At 44.5% G+C, this 21810-nt stretch overlaps 1 protein-coding gene across 1 annotated transcript; it reads right to left on the bottom strand.

The window, feature by feature from the left end:
• Nucleotides 1-253: 253 nt before the first annotated feature.
• On the bottom strand, nt 254-5658 carry LOC120542535 (ovomucoid-like). The gene is made up of 4 exons (XM_039775063.1): nt 5545-5658; nt 4207-4235; nt 4020-4129; nt 254-430 (listed from the first exon to the last, which is right to left on the bottom strand). The coding sequence occupies exons 1-4, from the start codon at nt 5615-5617 to the stop codon at nt 385-387; spliced, it is 258 nt and encodes an 85-aa protein (XP_039630997.1). The 5' UTR covers nt 5618-5658; the 3' UTR covers nt 254-384.
• Between the last annotated feature and the right edge of the window lie 16152 nt (nt 5659-21810).

Below are 21810 nucleotides of genomic sequence, written 5' to 3'. Positions count from 1 at the left end.
AAACTCAGTCTTCACCATTGAGTTTGTTCGCCGCCCAGGCAGCCACTGTGACTGTTATGCCACCTTGTGGACAAAATGGTGTTCACAATAGAAAGGCCCTGGGCTTATGAATCCTCCAGTGGCTCAAAAGAGCCGTCACACCGGCCAGGCCTTACAATGTGGAAATCTGGAAAGAACTGTGGTATGCGACCGTGATTTGGAGGTCACTTTGGATATTATATGAGACAAACACAATAAAGATGAGCCCAAGATCAGATTTCATGCCAGAAGTAAACGTTTATTTCAGAATTGAAAGGCTGCAGGGGTCAACAGAGGGGCAAAGGGGGCTTGTGACGTGCAAAGCAGAGTAAAGATCAGCAGACCTCCAGGTGTCCATCCATGGATTCAACAGGCTCCATTTTTTACAACATACATCAGACTATTTGTGCTCCTGTAAAGGAAAGACATGTGAAGAACAAAAGCAGTGAGCCAAGATGTCCACTCCATGACGCTTCTTTCATTCCACTCACAGGAGACACCTGTGGTGGTCCTGGATCAGGTGACCACTGCCCACTCAGCACGACAGCTTAGTTAATAAAAGGAGCACACTGCATACAGGGAGTCCATATGTAGAATATTATGGGCTATCTGAACTGTTTCTATCAAATTATGTCAGACAAGTGCTGGCTGATGTTTTCCTCTCATGATGAACGAGGACAGAAGTGACTAATACTTATTAAAAAGTTCAGATGACCCCAAACACACCTGGCATGCTGGACCACCGTGCCAATTACATGACCTGCCTGCGATCTGAGTGTAAAAAAAAATATGTGGTGTATTCTGATTGCAAGCTGTTTCACTACACACCACGAAAGGCGCTATATAGAAGTCCTAAACCTGCCTGTTCACTCGCAGTCACAGATCTTCTGACCGTTGTCTGTGACACTTTGTGGAAATATGGAAACAACTAAAAGGGACCTCAAGATGGTCTGACAAATATAAAAGTTAGGTGGGGAACAGAAATTGAAGGGTAGGAGGAAGGAGAGCAGGGGTTCAAAATGGAGAAAAAGAATAAATGATTAAAATACCACAGTCATCCTCAGAAATGTGAAGGCCTGCTGGTCTGGTGTGACATGTGTTGTGATGAGTACCAAGTTCAGTGACAATGTGACACGTGTGTGCCAATCAACACGCACTCTGAGGTGCCATCATCTCTGAGTAGAATTAGCTGAAGTCTGAAGTTTCATCTTCTTCACCTCCAACGCCTGCCTGACCTCGAGACCCCCACACTGCTCACCTGAAGACCATCGTGGCCCACTGAGTGAGATTTGCTGGTCTCAACTTAACACACAGACCTGCAGGTGACGGAGTTTGCACTTTTGTCCACAGATGCTGAGTAAAGTCACACACCGATAATGTCAGCCACACTGAAGGTGACAGTAACATTACTGCTCTTCAGAGGGGATGTCACACTTGGAAACTGCAGCTGCTGATCTCGTCACCTGAGGATATCGGATTACTAGAAATTACAGGGCTGTCACATTACATGACTTCTAGTCGGAGGGGACATCAAACTTTACATCTGTAGTTGTCGATCTCGTCACCGGAGTGTATCGTTACTGTACGTGACTAGAAATCACAGGACATGTGACATTACAGGCCTTCTAGTCAGAGAGGACATCAAACTTGATGGCTGTGGTTGCTGATCTCATCGCCTGACTAAACCAGTTTATAAAGCTAGAAACCGCAGGACATGTCATATTAAGTCAATGTCACATTAAACAGCTTTACATAGAGGGGATGTCAAACTTGATGTCTGCGGTTGTCAATCTCATCACCTGATATGATGAGAACTTCCTTGTGACGTCACCCTACACGACTGCCAGTCACAGGGGATGTCAAACTTCCCGACTGTCTTGCTGATCTCTTTGCCTGCGTATGTCAAATTACACAACTAGAAATCGCTGGGGATGTCAACTTACTTGACTCTGTGATGACTGACCAGCACAGTGTCACATTTACACAATGCCACATGGCCTTCATTTTTTATGACAGCCAGTAACGTGCTGCCTGTTTAGCTGTTGCCCGTGCTCAGGGTTGACAGGTGTGGTGACTTCAGCCACCGTATCTCCCCCTTGTTTAATTTTGTCGATTTTTCTCTTGGTATGTAAAACACGAGACATCAGACAGACGAGTCCCTCTTCTCTATGCAGGGTCCAAAACTCTCCTGCTTATTTTTGCTGTTCGCACCATTTAAGGAATTGTACTTCTTGCTTGGCACTCATTGGCTGTCAGTGTTACTGCACACAGACTCCGCCCCTACAATTTAAGGCCATATAATCTGTTGGAGGCCACGAGTCACAAATTGGTTGGACGAAGAAGCTAAGGGTGTCAGACGACATGACTGCAGATCAAAGGGCCACACTGTGACGGCCCCCCAACTCGATGACGTTATGTAAATGAAGTCTACAACTGAAAATAGCTGGAAAAGTCTTGTTATGTGACAGGACTTTAAAATGACATGCTCCGGTGACGAGATCACCAACAGCAGTGACCAGCTTGAACATCCCCTCCAGTTTGAAGTCGTGTGAAGTCGTGTGATGTGACAACAACAAGCCCCCTCTGACCTCACCCTCCCATAGCCACCCTGTAAAAGGGGGTCTCTCATAGACAGAAAGTTCTTGATGGCTGAAGAAGAGAGGCCTGACAGACACAAACACAGAGAGAAGAATCAGACAAGGGAAGAATTAAAGGATTAATAGCAGAAGAGCACTGCGGACCACCCGCTAACTCGCCCCCAAACACACAGCAGCCTAACCCATCACTACACCGGAGTCTGATGATTTGTAAGACTCGACTAAAGAAAGAGGATTACCAGAAGTTTACAGGGAGAGAATATGGAGACTTTAAGTGAGAGGCTGACATTACTGTGTTTAACATTGGAGTTCACTTTGAAAAGGCGCTATATAAACTGTGAGCTACTGTGACGTGTCCTGTGTGTTCCTCAGTGAGTACGTTTATCAGCAGTGACACATTGTTAAAATATGGAAATTAAAGAGCTGTAACTGGAGACTATTTCAGGCTGGAAGTCACCTTTGAAAGGCGCTATATAAAGTGAAAACAATGTCTGTACTGTCACCGTCACTGTGGGGTCCTGAGTGACTCAATTCACCTGCCAGAGCTCACAGGACACAAATGAACTGTTTTACCTACAGAGTGGCTTAGGATGAGTGTCACTTCAGAAAGGTCACCTCATGTCATTTTCAGGCCTGGAGAGCATCCCAGTAGCACTAAGGCAGGACACCAGTCCATCACTGGGCCCACTCACACTTATACTGGGGGAAGTTGTGAATTGCCAATCAACCTAACCTAACCCATGCAGACACAATGAACTTAGGATCTGAGCCCAATGTTCAGGATCCATGAAGCAGCAGCAGTAATCACTGTGCCGCCATACCATCAAACTGTAAAAAGGCGCTATATACAACAATAAGCTTCAATCCGAGTCACCGAGTCCCTCTGTGATACTTTGTGAGTCACTTCATCTCCAAGGAAACATTGCTGCTCTATGAAAATCCCACTCAAAATGGAATTCACTATGAAAAGGCGCTATATAAGTCATCAGCTTGACCTTCCACTCCCATTACCCATGGACTGTCTTTGTAGATCTGAATGAGCCATTAAACTGTGGGGCCTGCAATTAAGAATTCAAACTGTTGTGTTTTATCTGCATTAAGATGGAGTGAACTTCCGAAAGGCGCTATATAAGACATAGGTGTGTTTATGAACATCTTGTCATGGCCTGCTTTGTGTGAACTTATGCAGGTCCCTTCCCTGCTGTGGCCCATAATGTATTTAAAGTGCTGCATTTTAACTTCAGTTGTGCCTTTAGATGGACTTCATCATGCAAGGGCGCTATATAAAAATCACAGAATGGTCTTCTTCAGTTACGCAGCATTGATTCCCTATACATTGAATTTAGCGCTCCAAACGTGAACATCTGAATGTTCAGGCAGGTTTCAAAGCACTTGGCCACTTACCGTTTCACAGAACAGAATCCACAAGCGCTGCTGTAGGTCTGGCCATTGTTGGCACACACAGGTGGGCTGTTCAGTGAGCATCTAACAGACTTCAGTTTCTCACAGTCAGGCTACAGAAATGGAGAGCAGAAGGTCAGGAGGACATTGGCACCGAGTGCTGAAGGAGACAACCTGAGGAGACCCTTACCTGAACTACGTCTGCTCCGCTTGTCAAGACTGTGGAAGAAAGCAAATGAAACCCGTCATTGAATACTCCATGAAACATCTAAAAATTACCTTAAATCTTAATTTAGTTTCATAAATAAGAATTTAGGAGGACTTCTTAGTAAGAATCTATCATCATATGAGACATCACGTCACACAAAAATCATCCATCGGTGCCATCATCACATACAGCATGTGCTGCTCTGATGGGCTATGAAGGCACAAACTCCTCAGTGGTCTCATCTCCAGCCACCCTTCTGTGATCCTGAGGGGCTGACATTCCCTCCTGGAGATCACAGTGAGCAGGTGGACAAGGCGGCCAACGAAATGAAAAGGCAAGGAAGGGCAACAACATCAGTGGCACGGTGGGACAGTGCCCATCACTGCTGCCTCAAAGACGCCACGTCCAGAACTTGAACCCTACTCTGGGTTGTCGTCAGAGTGGGTTTGTCATCAGGGTTTCCTCTCACATCTCAAAGATGAGTTTATATTGTTAGTGGACATCTCTAAAATGGACCTGTGTGTGTGAAAATGTAGTCTGCAATGGAGTACCACACCCTCCACCATGGAGTCCACACCTTGTCCCCAATCTGCAGTGACCCTGATCTGAGTAAGTCAGTTGGAAAATGGACATGTGGATTGACCCTCCTGATTGATTCTATCTATCTATCTATCTATCTATCTATCTATCTATCTATCTATCGATAATATAGTGCCTTTCATATCTATCTATCTATCTATCTATCTATCTATCTATCTATCTATCTATCTATCTATCTATCTATCTATCTATTATATAGTGCCTTTCATATCTATCTATCTATCTATCTATCTATCTATCTATCTATCTAGCTATCTATCTATCTATCTATTATATAGTGCCTTTCATATCTATCTATCTATCTATCTATCTATCTATCTATCTATCTATTTATTATATAGTGCCTTTCATATCTATCTATCTATCTATCTATCTATCTATCTATCTATCTATCTATCTATCTATCTATCTATCTATTATATAGTGCCTTTCATATCTATCTATCTATCTATCTATCTATCTATCTATCTATCTATCTATCTATCTATCTATCTATCTATCTATCTATTATAGTGCCTTTCATCCATGTATAGAGAGAGAAAAACAGATTATCTGTAACAAAACTCACACAAGTACAAATTGGAGTTGAAGTTGAAGAAAATCATTGAATTCCTTCCACATAAACCTTCTTAAAGCCAATTTTTCCTAATAACTTTTATCAGTTTGTCACAAACCTGGCGACTGTAGGAAGACACAAACTGACTAAGCAGGAATTCTCACCTGATAGGCAAATGAAGGCGACGCACAGCAGCAGGAGGCGCATGGCAGACATCTCGACTCGTCTCATTGGCATGAGTGTGTGTGTGTGTGTCAGACTCGGACTGGCTACCCAACACGCTGGTGCCCTCAATTTATAAGGTGGCACATCTGGGTAACAAATGTAAAAAAAAAGCCTTGCAGGTATTGATCCTCCCAATTACTTAATATTCAAAACTATATTAAATTTATAAAGGCCTTGGAGATACACACGTCACACAGATAGTTAGATTGATAGAGAGATAGCTGGTGTGCCATGTGCTACGTGGCCTGTGTGCCCTCTGATGTGACTCTTTATTCTCAGTTTCTCAGGTGTCTCCTCTTACTTTTGCCCTCTTAGTCTTTCAGCCCCCTGTATTAATGACTTGGCTGTTATTTTTCCAAACCCACGAGCCAAAACTCAGACCCGACGATCAAAATGCTTATTTTTCAAAACTCTAACACCTTTTCCAGTTGCTTGGACCACAATACACCTGAACCAAAGATCATTTGCTTATTGACCTGAGATGACGAGTTCAGTGTGACTCAGTGTCACATCAAGGGTTACCTTTTTTCAAAGTGCAAGTCACACACGGCGTCTGAGACGCCTCGTCTGGTCATTTCATTGCAACTCTCAATTGACTCACTTGCTCTCAATGCTAAGTAACTGCTGCGTTCCTCTTAAAGGGAAACAGGAACAATATCCCATGTTCACATCGTGGAAGTGTAAATATGGTGTAGCGGGTCTACGGCTTCAAAGAAAAAAAAAAAAAAAGGCCAGTTTCAAATCCATAAAGCTGTGTCACTCTCCGGGGACCGTGGGGAGTTAATGAGGTAGTTAGAGCGAGTCGCACCTGTATGTTTGGGTGCGATTGTTCTCAATTGCTTCATTGGCTTCCTGCGGCGTGTGATTAAGGTCCACAAAGACGGGAGTGTATATATACAGGGCGGCACAAGGAAACGGGGGGGAAGGAGGAAATCAAAGATGGGAGAATCAAAGACGAGAATAAAAAAAAGGATCAAAAGTGAAGGAAGTTAAAGGACATGAAAGGCAGGCTTAGCAAGTATGATATGGCCATCTGGAAGGAGCTGGGACCCCGTGAAGAAGTGTTAGCTGTAGCGCTATAGGGGCTTGTTCGCCCCATTAAACATTCGGGTAGAGTGTGGCGAGCAAAGCAGGTTCCCTCCCGTAGGCTTCTGAGGTGCAACCATGTGAGCACAAAGAAAGAAGGGAGGAGAGCCGACCTCGGACAGTCTGGCTGTGATGCCTGGAGGTAGCCAAGACGGAGGTCGGCCGAAAGGAGCTCGTGGCTGCTGAGTCTCCACCAGCTACAAAAGCAATTAGCCGGGGAGCATGAGAATGAGAAGGAGATGGGCTGAGATCAGAAGGAGTTAGTCTGTACTTTAACGGATTTATTTTTTTTATCCCCAATTTTCATTGGATTTTATGGATTTATGTACTTCTTGTAGAACACTACACAATTGATACTTTTGTTGGTTTTACTTGGTTTTGACTTTTCTTTTAATAGATAGATAGATAGATAGATAGATAGATAGATAGATAGATAGATACTTTATTAATCCCAAGGGGAAATTCACTAACTCCAGCAGCAGCAAACTGATAAAGAACAATATTAAATTAAAGAGTGATAACAATGAAGGTATAACAGACAATAACTTTGTATAATGTTAACGTTTACCCCCCCAGGTGGAATTGAAGAGTCGCATAGTGTGGGGTCTCCTCAGTCTGTCAGTGGAGCAGGACGGTGACAGCAGTCTGTCGCTGAAGCTGCTCCTCTGTCTGGAGATGATCCTGTTCAGTGGATTCTCCATGATTGACAGGAGTCTGCTCAGCGCCCGTCGCTCTGCCATGGATGTCAAACTGTCCAGCTCCGTGCCTACAATAGAGCCTGCCTTCCTCACCAGTTTGTCCAGGCGTCCCTCTTCTTTATGCTGCCTCCCCAGCACATCACAGCGTAGAAGAGGGAGCTCGCCACAACCGTCTGATAGAACATCTGCAGCATCTTATTACAGATGTTGAAGGACGCCAGCCTTCTAATGAAGTATAGTCGGCTCTGTCCTCTGTTACACAGATCATCAGTATTGGCAGTCCAGTCCAGTTTATCATCCAGCTGCATTCCCAGGTATTTATAGGTCTGCACCCTCTGCACAGTCACCTCTGATGATCACGGGGTCCATGAGGGGCCTGGGCCTCCTAAAATCCACCACCAGTTCCTTGGTCTTGCTGGTGTTCAGGTGTAAGTGGTTTGAGTCGCACCATTTAACAAAGTTTTTGATTAACTTCTGTACTCCTCCTCCTGCCCACTCCTGATGCAGCCCACCATATCAGTGTCGTCAGCGAACTTTTGCACGTGGCAGGACTCCGAGTTGTATTGGAAGTCTGATGTATATAGATTGAACAGGACTGGAGAAAGTCCAGTCCCCTGCGGCGCTCCTGTGCTGCTGACCACAATGTCAGACCTGCAGTTCCCAAGACGCACATACTGAGGTCTGTCTGTAAGATAGTCCACGATCCATACCACCAGGTGTGAATCTACTCCCATCTCAGTCAGCTTGTCCCTAAGGAGCAGAGATTGGATGGTGCTGAAGTCTCTAGAGAAGTCCAGAAACATAATTCTTACAGCACCACTGCCTCTGTCCAGGTGGGAGAGGGATCGGTGTAGCATGTAGATGATGGCATCCTCCGCTCTCACCTTCTAATGGTATGCGAACAGCAGAGGGTCGAGGGTGTGGCGGACCTTTGGCCTCAGGTGGTGAAGCAGCAGCCGCTCCATGGTCTTCATCACATGTGACATCAGAGCAACAGGCTGGAAGTCATTCAGTTCACTAGGACGTGATACCTTTGGGACAGGGGTGATACAAGATGTTTTCCAAAGCGTCTGGACTCTCCTCTGTTCCAGGGTCAGGTTGAAGATGCGCTGTAGAGGACTCCCCAGCTCCAGCGCACAGGCCTTCAGCAGTCGTGGTGATACTCCATGTGGACCCGCTGCTTTGCTGGCACGAAGTCTTCTCAGCTCTCTGCTCACCTGTGCTGCTGTAATTGTGGGTGGAGATGTCTCTCCTATGCTGGTATCAGCAGAAAGATGGTTGGAGGATGCAGTACTCCGAGATAAGAGTGGGTTAGGGTGTTCAAACCTTTTAAAGAAGTTGTTCATTTGGTTTGCTCTCTCCAAGTCTCTCTCGATGGTGGCACCCCTCTTCTAGCTGCAGCCGTGATGATCTTCATCCCATCCCACACCTCCTCCATGCTGTTATTCTTCAACTTCTGCTCCAGCTTTCTCCTGTACTGCTCTTTCGCCGCCCTGAGCTGGACTCGGAGTTCCTTCTGCACGCGCTTGAGCTCATGCTGATCATCGCCTTTAAAAGCCCTTTTCTTCTGGTTCAAAAGGCCTTTGATGTCACTTGTAATCCATGGCTTGTTGTTAGCATAGCAGCGTACTGTTCTTACTGGGACTACAATCTCCATCCAGAAGTTGATGTAGTCAGTAGTGCAGTCAACAACCTCCTCAATGTTCTCACTATGTGACCCCTGCAGGATATCCCAGTCCGTAGTCCCCGTCTCTCAGAGTCTGCTCTGCCTCATGGGACCACTTCCTGAACGATCGTGTGGTTGTAGGTAGCGCCCTCACTCTTGGTTTATAGTGAGGCTGAAGCAGAACCAGGTTATGATCAGCGGAGTGGCGCTGTATGCGTCTTTAACGTTTGCATACAGTAGGTCGATAGTCCTGTTTCTCCAGGTGTTACAGTCCACAAACTGGGAGAAGGCAGGTAATGTTTTGTCACCGTCACTTGGTTAAAGTCTCCAGTGATTAGCACAAGTGCCTCGGGGTGCTGCGTTTGTATCAGGGGGCTGTGTTTGTAAGTAAAGCACTTGAGCACTTTTTCCAGCATTCTCTGGCCTCATCAGTGAATTGTCTTCATATGTCAGCTCATCTTGGTCATAATTATTGACGGTGTGGGTTCAGTAGACTCCCATGTGGGAAGAGGGAGTCTGTAGGGGACGGGCATTGTCACAGTCAAGAAAACGAGATCCACTGACACCATTTCATACCGGATGGACGATTTCACCTTGTGGTAGGAGTATAAAGACGTGGGCACCAATACGACACAGCGATACTCTAACATGGAGCAGGCAGGTGGTCCAGCAGGACCAGGAAGACCCCGTGGTCACTGGCAGGGAGCAAACACCACATCTGAGAGGAGGGCTTGGGCCTCACCGGGGGGGGGAGGGGGAGGTGGTGGAATGTGGTCGAGACCCCCTTACCTGGGAGGGATGTCTGTCCTGCTTGTCAAGACTGTGGCAGAAAGTCAGACCAAGACAGACCAAGAGAGCGGCAGCAACAGCAAATGGCATCCCATGAGATCAGAGTGATGGTTTGTCACAAAATTTGACAAAAAGCCATAGAAAGGTTTGGGGGAGCCACCTATCTATTATTTCCTGGCTGCAAATGGAGTAAAAAATAGCAATGGAAGTGTACAGATCCGAGTCCAGGACAGAACTGACGTCATCTCTGGGGCTGTAACTGGAAGTGTTGTCATCTCTTGGCCCAAATGCAAAAGTGATGTCACCAGGGCCAGGCGGAATTTTCCGTAACTGGTCTGCAAAGGAGTGAGAGAGTTAATGCACTTCGCCACCCCCTGGTCTGGCATGGAATTACTCTCATTCAGGCCCTTTAACTGCCTCCCATGTGCACGCGTGTGACAGGTTGTTAGCCAGTGTCATAAATCATGGCATGACAATGACCGAGGCACCTAGAGTGGTTCAACCAAATCTTAGAAGATCAGCTGTGGCCTCAATCATCAGAACCTTCCGGAATGAGAACTGGCCCCAGCATGGTCTACAGTGAACTTTCCTGTACCATGGGTGGGCTACTCTTAGGCAGTAATTAGTCATGTGACAACTGTAGCATAGCACAGAGTAGGCGATGTGACAGACCGCTGTATGCAAATGTGACCTACAGTATGAAGTCCTGTTTCTCCTGCATGTTGTTTGATGTTTCCTACAGAACTGAGACTAAACCAGATAGTGGAGGCCAAGACAGACCCCTAACTGATTCACAACAGCGGGCTGCGCTCAGCTTGGTCCAGGTCAGAAATGACATTCACCTTACTGACGGAAACCATCAAAACTTCATTGCTGTGGAAGAGGCAAGGAGGAGAGGTCGGAATCTTGTCAGCCAGCAGGCAACCATCGATGTACTCGAACAGTGTGGGGCCAACATCACCATGTGTGCAGGAATAGCAGCAGATGGTGTGGAGGGACGCAGAATTTGTATTGGCTCATACAATGCAGTGCGAGCTTGGTGAGATAACTCTGGTCTGGAGAGCAACAAAGTGGGACCATCTTATTATACCAGCTCATCAGTGTCTTCTCTGTCAGTTTGGCTCACTACCACAAACACCTGCCAAGTCGAGACACAACCTGATGGCCAACTGTCCTTAATGGACCACCTTACCATGGCCTGTTGGTTTTGCAGATCCACTCTGTACAGCATCCACAAGATCAGACCATACTGTATGTGACAGAGTATGCAGCACAAGTCCTGGTCCAGGCTTTCATCTTGTCACTTCTGGACTACTGTGACCTCTCTGCTGGCAGAAGTGCCATCATGTGTCACCAAGTCACTGCAGATGATTGAGTTGTTGACGATGAAATTTAATGTCAAAAAAATATAAAGTATTACACATAGAAAGTAAAAATGTGAGGTTTGAATGCACAATAGGAAGTCAGAAAATTGAGAATCCACCTTATGAGAAGGATTTAGGAGTCCTGGTGGACTTGACACGATCAGCTGGCAGACAGTTGGCAGAAGGCATTAAGAAGGCTAACGGAATGGCAGGTCATATAGCGCCCTGCTGTGTGACACATAGGAAACAAAGCTACGAAGTTTTGTTTTCTTTGGTCTGTTTTCAAGATGTCTGCCACGTGCTTCCTGTTTCTGCCCGTCACCTGCATTTGCCTATTAGGCGAGTGATGGGCTTGCACAGTTCACGTCATCCTTGTAGTAGCTGGGTTAGTGACAAATAAAGATGACTGGTTAAGAAGCAGCAGGCTAAGACTTACTGGGCTTAAGGCTTAGAATTAACAGCAAAAGGCTTCCTCTGGTCTGATATAATGAAAAGGAGATGAGTAAGTGATATCCCAGAAGTTACGTTCCAGACCCATCAGCGATAGGTGAAAAGCCACGATATAGAAAGAGCATATAAATAAATATTTTTTTTTATAGTTTAAGCCTTAAAATACCCCTCCCACACGCCTTAAACACATGTAAACTTATTAAAACACACTTTGTAAACACATATGATATGCAGATGTCGGGCTAAGGATATGAGTAACATAATAATAATAATATAATAATAATAACTAGCCGACACCGGCGGTGTAAGAATAGGAACGGAAAACGGTGAGAAAGGAATTCAGAAATCAAGAAGAAAGAAATACTTCTTGAAAGACGCAGCTGTGAATCGGTGTTTTACTGGAGATGACAGATAACGAGTCGAAAGATCTAACCAGAGAAAAAGCCGTGTACAACTGACTGTGGCTGAAGACTGGTTGTTGTAGATTAACACAAATCTTTGCAAACGATTGTCCCTGGGACTTGTTGATAGTCATGGAGAAGGCGAGTCTGAGTGGGAATTGTGTGTGTTTAAATTTTAAAGGGAGATTGCTGTCGGAAGGAAGGAGAGAGATTCTGGGATTGAAGATTGTTTCAGAATTTTGGACTGCGATCAGTTTGCACTCAGTTATCTCTTATATATATTTCTCTTCAGACCCGGTTCCCAACACACACAGCCCACACCGAATTTCTCGATTCCTATTCGTCCTCTTCCAAACCCTTCCCCGCGCTGCCTGCGGCCTCCCATAAACCCCCACGCCGCTTTTCTCGATTTCAATTCCTCCTTTGGACTACCGCGTTCCCGCTCCTCTCTCATGACCCCATTGGTGTCACGTCACCGCCAAAGTGAAAGGTCACACAGTCAGGCTAGATATATTGCGGTGATGTGACGTGACCTGGTTTGAAGAGGAAGCAGGACGAACCAGAAGAGAAATATATATAAGAGATAATTGAGTGCAAACTGATCGCTGTCCAAAATTCTGAAACAATCTTCATTCCCAGAATCTCTCTCCTTCCTTCCGATACCAATCTCCCTTTTAAATTTATTTTATTTTATTCATTCAAGCCATAATTTCGTGCGACGAGCGTCCACATAACACTTTCTTTTGCTTCTTAGAAGATGCAAGATGCTTGGGAGCCATCGTAGGGATTAAAACAAAATAGTTCACAAAAAGTTTGCTCACAACAATCGGACCACAAGCGAGGGTACGCGATACGCAGAGAACTGAGACGCATTGGGGACCTACGCTCGCTGTTCTTGCGAGATTACGCCACGTTAGCAGCAGCCAATTAGAGCCCAAGAGAATGAAAATCCCACTCTGATTGGTTGAGTCTCCTCTTTCAGCCAATAACGGGCCTTGTAAGAAATCATCTGTGTACTGTAACGTGAAACTCTTTGTCTACCGTAGTGACTGCTGAAAACCGTATGCTTTGTTATGAATTGGCTGCAAAGTTAACTACAGGTAGGATGTACTTATTGAATCTTTTCGTGATATTATGGGGCGCGATAGCTGAACCGCGATGCAGCGGGGGATCACTGTACGTTGTGAATATCAAATGGTGCTGTGGTGAATTTGTCCCGCTGATAACACCGACTTTGTCACCCTGTGAACAGTAGCCGATCAGGTCCTTCAGGTTTGTCTCCAGATGAGCACCGGCAGCGAACCCAATCTGATCTCAAAATCAGTCCAGTAATGGCGCCATAAACCTAGAAGTGCGGCTGTGCTTTCTTGTGGGTCAGGAGCCTTGGCAGGTACACTCCTAACAATCAAGGTGCCACTTCAGGGCGATGCCATAGGGGAACCCTTTTTAATTACCAAGAGACCCATCCACATGAAGTTTCCAGAAAGTTCCTTATTAATTTGGATCCGTAAGAGACTTCATACAGTAAATAACCATGAACAGATGATAACAGGTTGGTGAAATGGCATTGGCCCATGGTTACTAAAGGCTCTCGCGGCATACAATGGCACCGGCTAAGTTCCATCCATCCATCCATTTTCCAACCCGCTGAATCTGAATACAGGGTCACGGGGGTCTGCTGGAGCCAATCCCAGCCAACACAGGGCAGGAACCAATCCAGAGCAGGGTGCCAACCCACCACAGGACACACACAAACACACCCACACACCAAGCACACACTATAGGGCCAATTTAGAATCGCCAATCCACCTAACCTGCATGTCTTTGGATTGTGGGAGGAAACCCACGCAGACACGGGGAGAACATGCAAACTCCACGCAGGGAGGACCCGGGAGGCGAACCCGGGTCTCGTAACTGCGAGGCAGCAGCGCTACCACTGCGCCACAGTGCCGCCCCCGGCTAAGTTCAGGTTTTCATAATCTGTTCATATCCTGCTAGGTATCTTACCACACATTAAAGATTTCAGTTTTTTTCCACACATTAAGAACTGTTTCAAAGCAAAAAGAACCAACTTCAAATGAGAGGAACCCTTCCCAGAATGCAATTGTGCTTTGTCAAGCAACGGTTCTGCAAGGAACCCCACAACCCAGTAAAGAACCATGAAATGCCATTAAAGAACAAGCATTTTTTGAGTGTATAATGGGAACGACCCATTACGTTTGTATGTCGCCTTTGTCCAAGTCGATTCACAATATTAGGAGGTGCTACGCTGGAGTGGACACTGCATTTATATTGTATTGTGGACAGGTTAAGGGGCCGTCCAGTCAGTCATAACCTGGACATGGAGCTCCAGCTTTCTGCTGTTGAAGTGAACGTTTTATTTAAAGGACTGGCTGGTGTGTGTCGCAGCAGTCAGCTAACCAGAAATGCAGGAAGAATTGGTGTTCACATAAGAAAGGCACTATATAAAGTCACAAAGTGTCATATTCAGTCTTGAAAAGAGAAACTCTTCATGAGATGAGGAAGTTGTAACAGATAGCCATATTGAAATATGGTAAGAGCTGCTGTTCATGATGGAAGGCGCTATATAAAATCATCATCAGCCTTCACCTTTGATTCTCTTTGCCATCCAGGGAGCCGCCATGCCTGTTAGACCACCTAGTGGACAACATGAGGTTCACAATAGAAAGACACCGTGCAGAAAAGTCACTTATGAAAAACTCCAGTGGCAGGTACAGCGTACAGCAGTGTCACTAGAAAGAGCCGTCACACCTGCCAGGCCTTACAGTGTGGAAATCAGGAAAGAACTGTGGTATGCAGTCCTGATTTGGAGGTCACTTTGGATATTATATGAGGTAAACACAATAAAAATGAGTCTGGGATCAGATTTCATGCCAGAAGTAAATGTTTATTTCAGCAGTGGGGCAAAAAGGGGGCTTGTGAAATGCAAAGGAGAGAGAAGATCAGCAGACCTCCAGGTGTCCCGCTATGGATTCAGCATTCTCCATATTTTACAACTTTGTTCCCAGCATTAACAAATCTGTAAAGGAAAGACGTGTGAAGAATTAAAACAGTTGAGCTGAGATGTCCACTCTGTGACGCTTCCTTCATTTCACTCACAGGAGACTTTAAGAGCCGCGCTCAGCACCACCTGCACACCTGAGGCAGGTATGGGACGGCAACACCTGTGGTGGTCCTGGATCAGGTGACCACTGCCCACTCAGCACAACAGCATAGTTAAGAAAAGGAACACACTGTATACAGGGAGTCAATATGTATAATATTATGGGATATCTGAACTGTTTCTATCTCATTATGTTAAAGACTGGCTGACGCTGCACACTCATGATGAACGAGGACAGAAGTGACTAATAATTATTAAAAAGTTCACATGACCCCAAACACACCTGGCATGCTGGACCACCATGCCAATTACATGACCTGCCTGTGATTTGAGTGTAAAATAAGGATGGTGAAGAGAAACCGCTTCACAACAGCCCACCAAGTGAACAACATTTTCCAGGGCTTGGTCGGCGTATTGATATCCAAGTCTACCATAGAGAAGACTGCATGAAAGGAAATCCAGAGGGTGACCTGCAAGGTGCCAGCCACTCATAAGCCTCAAGAATAGAAAGGCGAGATTGCACTTTGCTAAAGAACATCTAAAAAAGCCAACACAGTTCTGGAAAAACATTCTGTGGACAGATGAAACCAAGATGAACCTCTACCAGAATGATAAAGGCAAGAACAAAGTATGGAGAAGGCGTGGAACAGCTCATCATCCAAAGCATAGCACATCATCTGTAAAACACGGTGGAGGCAGGCAGTGTGATGGCTGCCAGTGGCACAGGGACACTCGTGTTTATTGATGAGGTGACACAGGACAGAAGCAGCTGAATGAATTCTGAGGTGTTCAGAGACTTACTGTCTGCTCAAATCAGCTAAATGACGTCAGACTGATTGGGTGGCGGGCGTTTCATGATACAGATGGACAATGAGCCAAAACATACAGCCAAAGCAACCCAGGAGTTTATTAAAGTAAAGAAGTGGAGAATTCTTGAACGGCCAAGTCAGTCACCTGATCGTAACTCAACTGAGCGTGCATTTCACTTGTTGAAGACTAAACTTGGGACAGAAAGGCCGACAAACAAACAGCAACTGAAAGTAAAGGCCTGGCAGAGCATTAAAAAGGAGGAAACCCAGCATCTGGTGATGCCCATGAGTTCAAGACTTCAGGCTGGCATTGCAGGCAAAGGGTTTTCAATCAAGTATTAGAAATGAACATTTTATTTCCAGTTATTTAATTTGTCCAATTACTTTTGAGACCCTGAAATGAAGGGATTGTGTTCAAAAAATACTTTAGTTGCCTAACATTTTTATGCAATCGTTTTGTTCAACCCACTGAATTAAAGCTGAAAGTCTGCACTTCAACGCCATCTGAGTTGTTTCATTTCAAATTCATTGAGGTAAAGTACAGAACCAAAATCAGAAAAAGGTTGTCTCTGTCCAAATATTTATGGACCTAACTGTATATATAAGATACCATCAGCAAAGGAGAGCAAATTAGGATTACGCTTCTGTCCATTTCCGAACATTCAGAATTAAACTCTCAACTAAGGCTGAGGGTAGGAGGTTATTGTGTGTATCGGGGTCCTCACATTGTAACTCAAGGCACTCACTACAGTTGATTTCTTAAACATTCAAGTTAACTTTCTAAACTCAGGCGGGTTGAAAACACTTGCCACTTACTGTTTTTCCATACAGAATGCGCACGCGTTGCCGTAGACCATGCCATTGCTGCCACACACAAGGCCGGTGGGTTTTGTGATTTCAGCACAGGCGTTGTCACAGTTAGGCTATGGAGATAGAGAGCAGAAGGTTAGGTGGATGAGAGCAGCCGGGCGCTGAAGGAAGAGAACCTGAGGAGACCCTTACCTGGACTACGTCGGCTTGGCATGTCAAGACTGTGAAAGAAAAGATGGTAAAACACGTCATTGAATACTCCCTGAAACATCGGAAAAAAACTTCAAATCTTCATTCATTCTCATAAATAAGCATTTAGGAGGACTTATTATGAATCTATCATCATATCACATATTAAATTATACAAGAAACACCTGTCATCATATACAGCATGTGGTGCTCGGTGCTGACGGCTACACTGATGGACTATGGAACCACAAACTCCTCGGTGGGCTCCTCTCCAGCAACCCTTGTGTGATCCCGAGGGGCTGACATTCCCACCTGGACATCTCGTTGAAGGCACACAGAAGCATTTGTACAACTGGACAAGATTTCCACATACGTGCATATGTTACTATGTTATAGCGCCTTTCATGTCTGTCTATCTGATAGACAGGAGGACTACATTTACTCTTTAAACACTTGTTTAGAAAGAAATATGAAATAAAAATGAATTTGTGTAGGGTGGGGGGTGTTGAAAGTACGGATGTCTCGCAAGGTGTGAGGAGGGGGAGTTTTGTCTTAAAAATAGTAGAATTTCATGAAAATACATTTTGGTGATGTACATCTTATTACACAAAACGTGATCTTTTATTGCTATTTGGAGTTAATAAAGATATTTTGAAAAAAAAATAAAAAGTGCCTTTCACATTTATGTGTCAAAACAACTTAGCAATATTTTTATATTCTTGGTTAATTTATGTTTAACTGATTTAGTGATTTAATCTATAATTGTAAGGTTTGGGTTTTTACATGGGTGGCACGGTGGCGCAGTGTCTGCGTGGGTTTCCTCCCACAGTCCAAAGACATGCAGGTTACGTGCATTGGTGATCCTAAATTGCCCCTAGTGTGTGCTTGGTGTGTGTGTGCCCTGCGGTGGGCTGGCGCCCTGCCCTGGGGTTTGTTTCCTGCCTTGCGCCCTGTGTTGGCTGGGATTGGCTCCAGCAGACCTCCATGACCCTGTAGTTAGGATATAGCAGGTTGGATAATGGATGGATGGATGGAGTTTTTACATCTTTTCACTTTTTTTTAATTATACTTTATTTCTCCCCCACTTGTGGCAATCAACTTTTGTCACCCACCCAATTACACTTGCTGAACAAGCAGACCCTCGCCTAAAGTTACTCAATTGTTTACCTCTTTTGTAAGTTGCTTTGGATAAAAGTGTCTGCTGAGCTATCCATCCATCTATTATCCAACCCGCTATATCCTAACTGCAGGGTCACAGGGGGTCTGCTGGAGCCAATCCCAGCCAACACAGGGCACAAGGCAGGAAACAAACCCCAGGCAGGGTGCCAGTCCACCGCAGCTGCTAAGCTATCTCTGTATCATATAGTGCCTTTCAATTGCTATCTATACTATAAAGCTTTTCATGTCTATCTATATACAGGTGAAATTCTGTTAGAACGAATATCTTTACAACAAAATTTTCATTACAACGAAGTATTTTTATGGTCTCGCCAGTGTCCTCATATGACGCTAGTCTATAGAAATCTCGTTACATTCAGCAGATACTTTCATTACAATCAAGTGCCCTTGAAATGCCTGAACGAATCCTCCACAGAGCAGTTAGTTCTGTGGCTGTAGCTCCGTTATGGCACCCAATGATCCCCAAACAGAAACATTGTCATTTATTTTTCTTTCTTCGAACTTTCCTCGTACTGTTATTTTTATTTATTTTTTTTTTTGCTGTTTTTGTTTTCGGTGGTTTTTGCTTATCGCTCGTCAACATCCATTGGAATTGAACTCATTGTCACCCTCCTATAGAAACGGCAGACACGAATAAACGATAACAGTTCATATTAGAAAAAAAAAAACTTTACATTTTTGAAGCTCTTGATTGCGGTAAAAAGCAAAAGAGACGTTGCCAGTGAATTCAGGATTTCGCCATCGACACTATCGAGTTTCTTGAAAGACCGAGAAAAAAAAAAAAGAAGAAAAATCTCGGGTTGCAAACGTATGTGAACAGCTGCATTTGAAGACGTTGAAAAAGCAGTTTTTATGTGGAGAAGTGATGCATTCCTATTAATGATAGATAGATAGATAGATAGATAGATAGATACTTGAAAGGCACTATATGAAACATAGATAGATAGATAGATAGTTAGATAGATAGATAGATAGATAGATAGATAGATAGATAGATAGATAGATAGATAGATAGATAGATAGATAGATAGATAGATAGATAGATAGATAGATAGATAGATAGATAGATAGATAGATACTTTATTAATCCCAAGGGGAAATTCACATAAATAAATGCGGCACTTGTTCAAGAAAATGTGAGGTTTCTAAACTCTCTTGGGATCTCCGTCAATGGGACGACACCCCGATGAGCATCCCGAAGTGCGATCAACGCATCTGTGGAAGACTGTTTATATGTTGCCGGGGTAACAGTAGGCTCACAGCTCTGATGCGTCTCTCCGCCAAAGCAAACTCAATGGGTAATGCAGGGAACAGAATTACTTGGCCACTAACCTGGTGCCACGACCCTGCCCAGCGGCCGTGTCTGTGTATAGGAGAGTGGCAGATCACGCTACAATAAATAACTGATTCAAGCTGAATAAAGATGGTTTTGCTGAAGTACTGAGACTCAGCTTCGAGTTTTGGGGTGTCAGACAGGGACTTATAGTGCGCCCACGATCTGTTAGGATTCATGTCTGTGGCACCTCACTGAACCGCTGTGAGCCTGTGGTTGCCCTGCCCAGGCAATGAACAAACAGTCTTACAGAGACACGGCAATCGCACTTTGGGACACTCTTCAACGTGACGTTCCTGCTGAGTGTGGTGGGGGGATTGATTGGGGGGGAATCCCAAAAGAGTTCAGAAACCTCACAATATGAAGAAGAAAAGGATGATTCGGCTCCTGATTGATAACTGTGCTGCCCACAACATTTAGATAATATTCGTGTTGAATTCATCCCACCCAGTTGCACAGCAGTGCTTTAGCCATTGGATTTGGCCATCACTGGCACCCTGAAAGTGTATTATAGCAAGGAAAAGCTGAGAAAATTTCTTATCAGCATAACTTGCAGACTGGAGATGATTAAAATAATGCAAAAGAAGCTATTGAAATGATTGCCAGCGCCTGGACGCAAGCAACATAGTAACAAATACAGAATCTCATTACAATGAAATTTTTATTACAACAAAATATTTTTTAGGTCCCTGGATGTTCGTTGTAACGGAATTTTACCTGTACTCTATTATAGAGAGCCTTTTAATACCTTATGATATAAAAACCAGGTGGCACAGTCGCCATTAGGAGATCAGAGTTTCCATCCCGTGCCCTCCCTGCGTGCCATTTGCGTGTTTTCCCTGGCGTTACAAAGCTTTACCTGACCTCTCCTCCTAATACAAGACGGTGGCTTTGTCTGACCACTCGTATTTTCCAAAACTGGCTAACATTTTACAGATTCTGCCAGGGGGTGTAAACTTATGAGTTTAGCGTATATAACACGTGCGTGTGAGTGGAAAAAAACAGCTTATTTATAACAAAACTCATAAAAAGAGCATACAATTAAATTTGAACTTGAAATATTTAGCATGTGCATGTGAGAGAAAAAACGGATTATCAGCAACAAAACTCAAACAAGTACAAACTGGAGTTGAAGTTGAAATTTTATTGAATTCCTTCCCCTTAAACCTTCTTAAAGCCAATTTTTCCTAATCACTTTTATTTTCTTTTGTCGCAAACCTGGCGACTGTGGGAAAGACGCAAACTGACTAAGCAGGAATCTCACCTGAGAGGCAAATGAAGGCGACGCACAGCAGCAGGAGGCGCATGGCAGACATCTCGACTCGTCTCGTGGCGCGAGTGTGTGTGTCAGACTCAGACTGGCTGTCCAATTTATAAGGCGGCACATCTGCGTAACAAATAAAAAAAAAAAACAGCCTTGCAGGCATTGATCCTCCCGATTACTTAAAACTATTTTAAATTTTGAACAACCTTAGAAATACACACGTCAGTTAGTTAGATATAAAAGGTGCTATAAAATAAATGGATGGATAGATAGAAGGTGTGTTGTGTGCTCCCTGATGTGACTCTTCATTCCTCCATCCCAGTTTTTCAGTGGACTCCCATCAGTTGTGCCCCCTACTAAGCGTATAAGGGCTAATCATTCAGCCCCCTGTATAAGTGACTTGGCCGATGGCCACAAGTTGAAACGCAGTCTCACCCCTTCGGCCCTTCAAGAACTCGCAGCTGATGCTCATGCAATCCAGGACTGTAACTTTACAGAATCGTCGGACCCTCGATACGCTCTTGGCAGTCCGGCGAGGAACCTGCAAGATGACAGGACAGACATGCTGCTCTGTCACACTAAATCCTTCTCATGCCATACAATATCTGACCTGTGGCCTATAAAATACCCAAAGCAGCTCATCCTGGTTGAACCGCAAATTGGACATCAGGAATGGATACTGACTGCTTTACTGATCTTCTCTCTTTTTGCCCGGCTTTGCTAAAAGCAGTTTTTGATGTCTTAATAACGGTTATTATTCTCATCTTATAGTGTTATTGTATTTTTAAATATACAGTACTTTGCTAGATTTTCTTTCACCTGTCACTAAAATCATGGAAAATATATTGCTGAAAATAAAATGAAAGGAACATGCTTGAATCCGAGTACAGCATCAAGTCAGTGACACTTCTGGGCGGTTGATCTGCTCAGTGAAGTAGCGGAGGGGCTTGTTCTTCAGTTTCAGCTGCTTTGGTGCACTACAGGGGCAGCAATGAGACGACCCCCAAAACAGGAATGAATGGGTTAACAGGTGGAGGGAGGCC

This window comes from Polypterus senegalus, chromosome 13 (genome assembly GCF_016835505.1).
Source record: "Polypterus senegalus isolate Bchr_013 chromosome 13, ASM1683550v1, whole genome shotgun sequence".
NCBI lineage: Eukaryota > Metazoa > Chordata > Cladistia > Polypteriformes > Polypteridae > Polypterus > Polypterus senegalus.
The sequence above is the reverse complement of the archived record's forward strand: the minus strand, read 5'-3'. Positions and strand labels throughout refer to the sequence as shown.

Excerpts from the sequence above, each read along its gene's own strand:
- LOC120542535 (XM_039775063.1), bottom strand. The coding sequence starts at position 5,617 with ATGCCAATGAGACGAGTCGAGATGTCTGCCATGCGCCTCCTGCTGCTG. Across the intron at positions 4,236-5,544 it reads CGCCTTCATTTGCCTATCAG|TCTTGACAAGCGGAGCAGAC; the intron begins GTGAGAATTCCT and ends TTTCTTCCACAG. Across the intron at positions 431-4,019 it reads GGATTCTGTTCTGTGAAACG|GAGCACAAATAGTCTGATGT; the intron begins GTAAGTGGCCAA and ends TTTCCTTTACAG.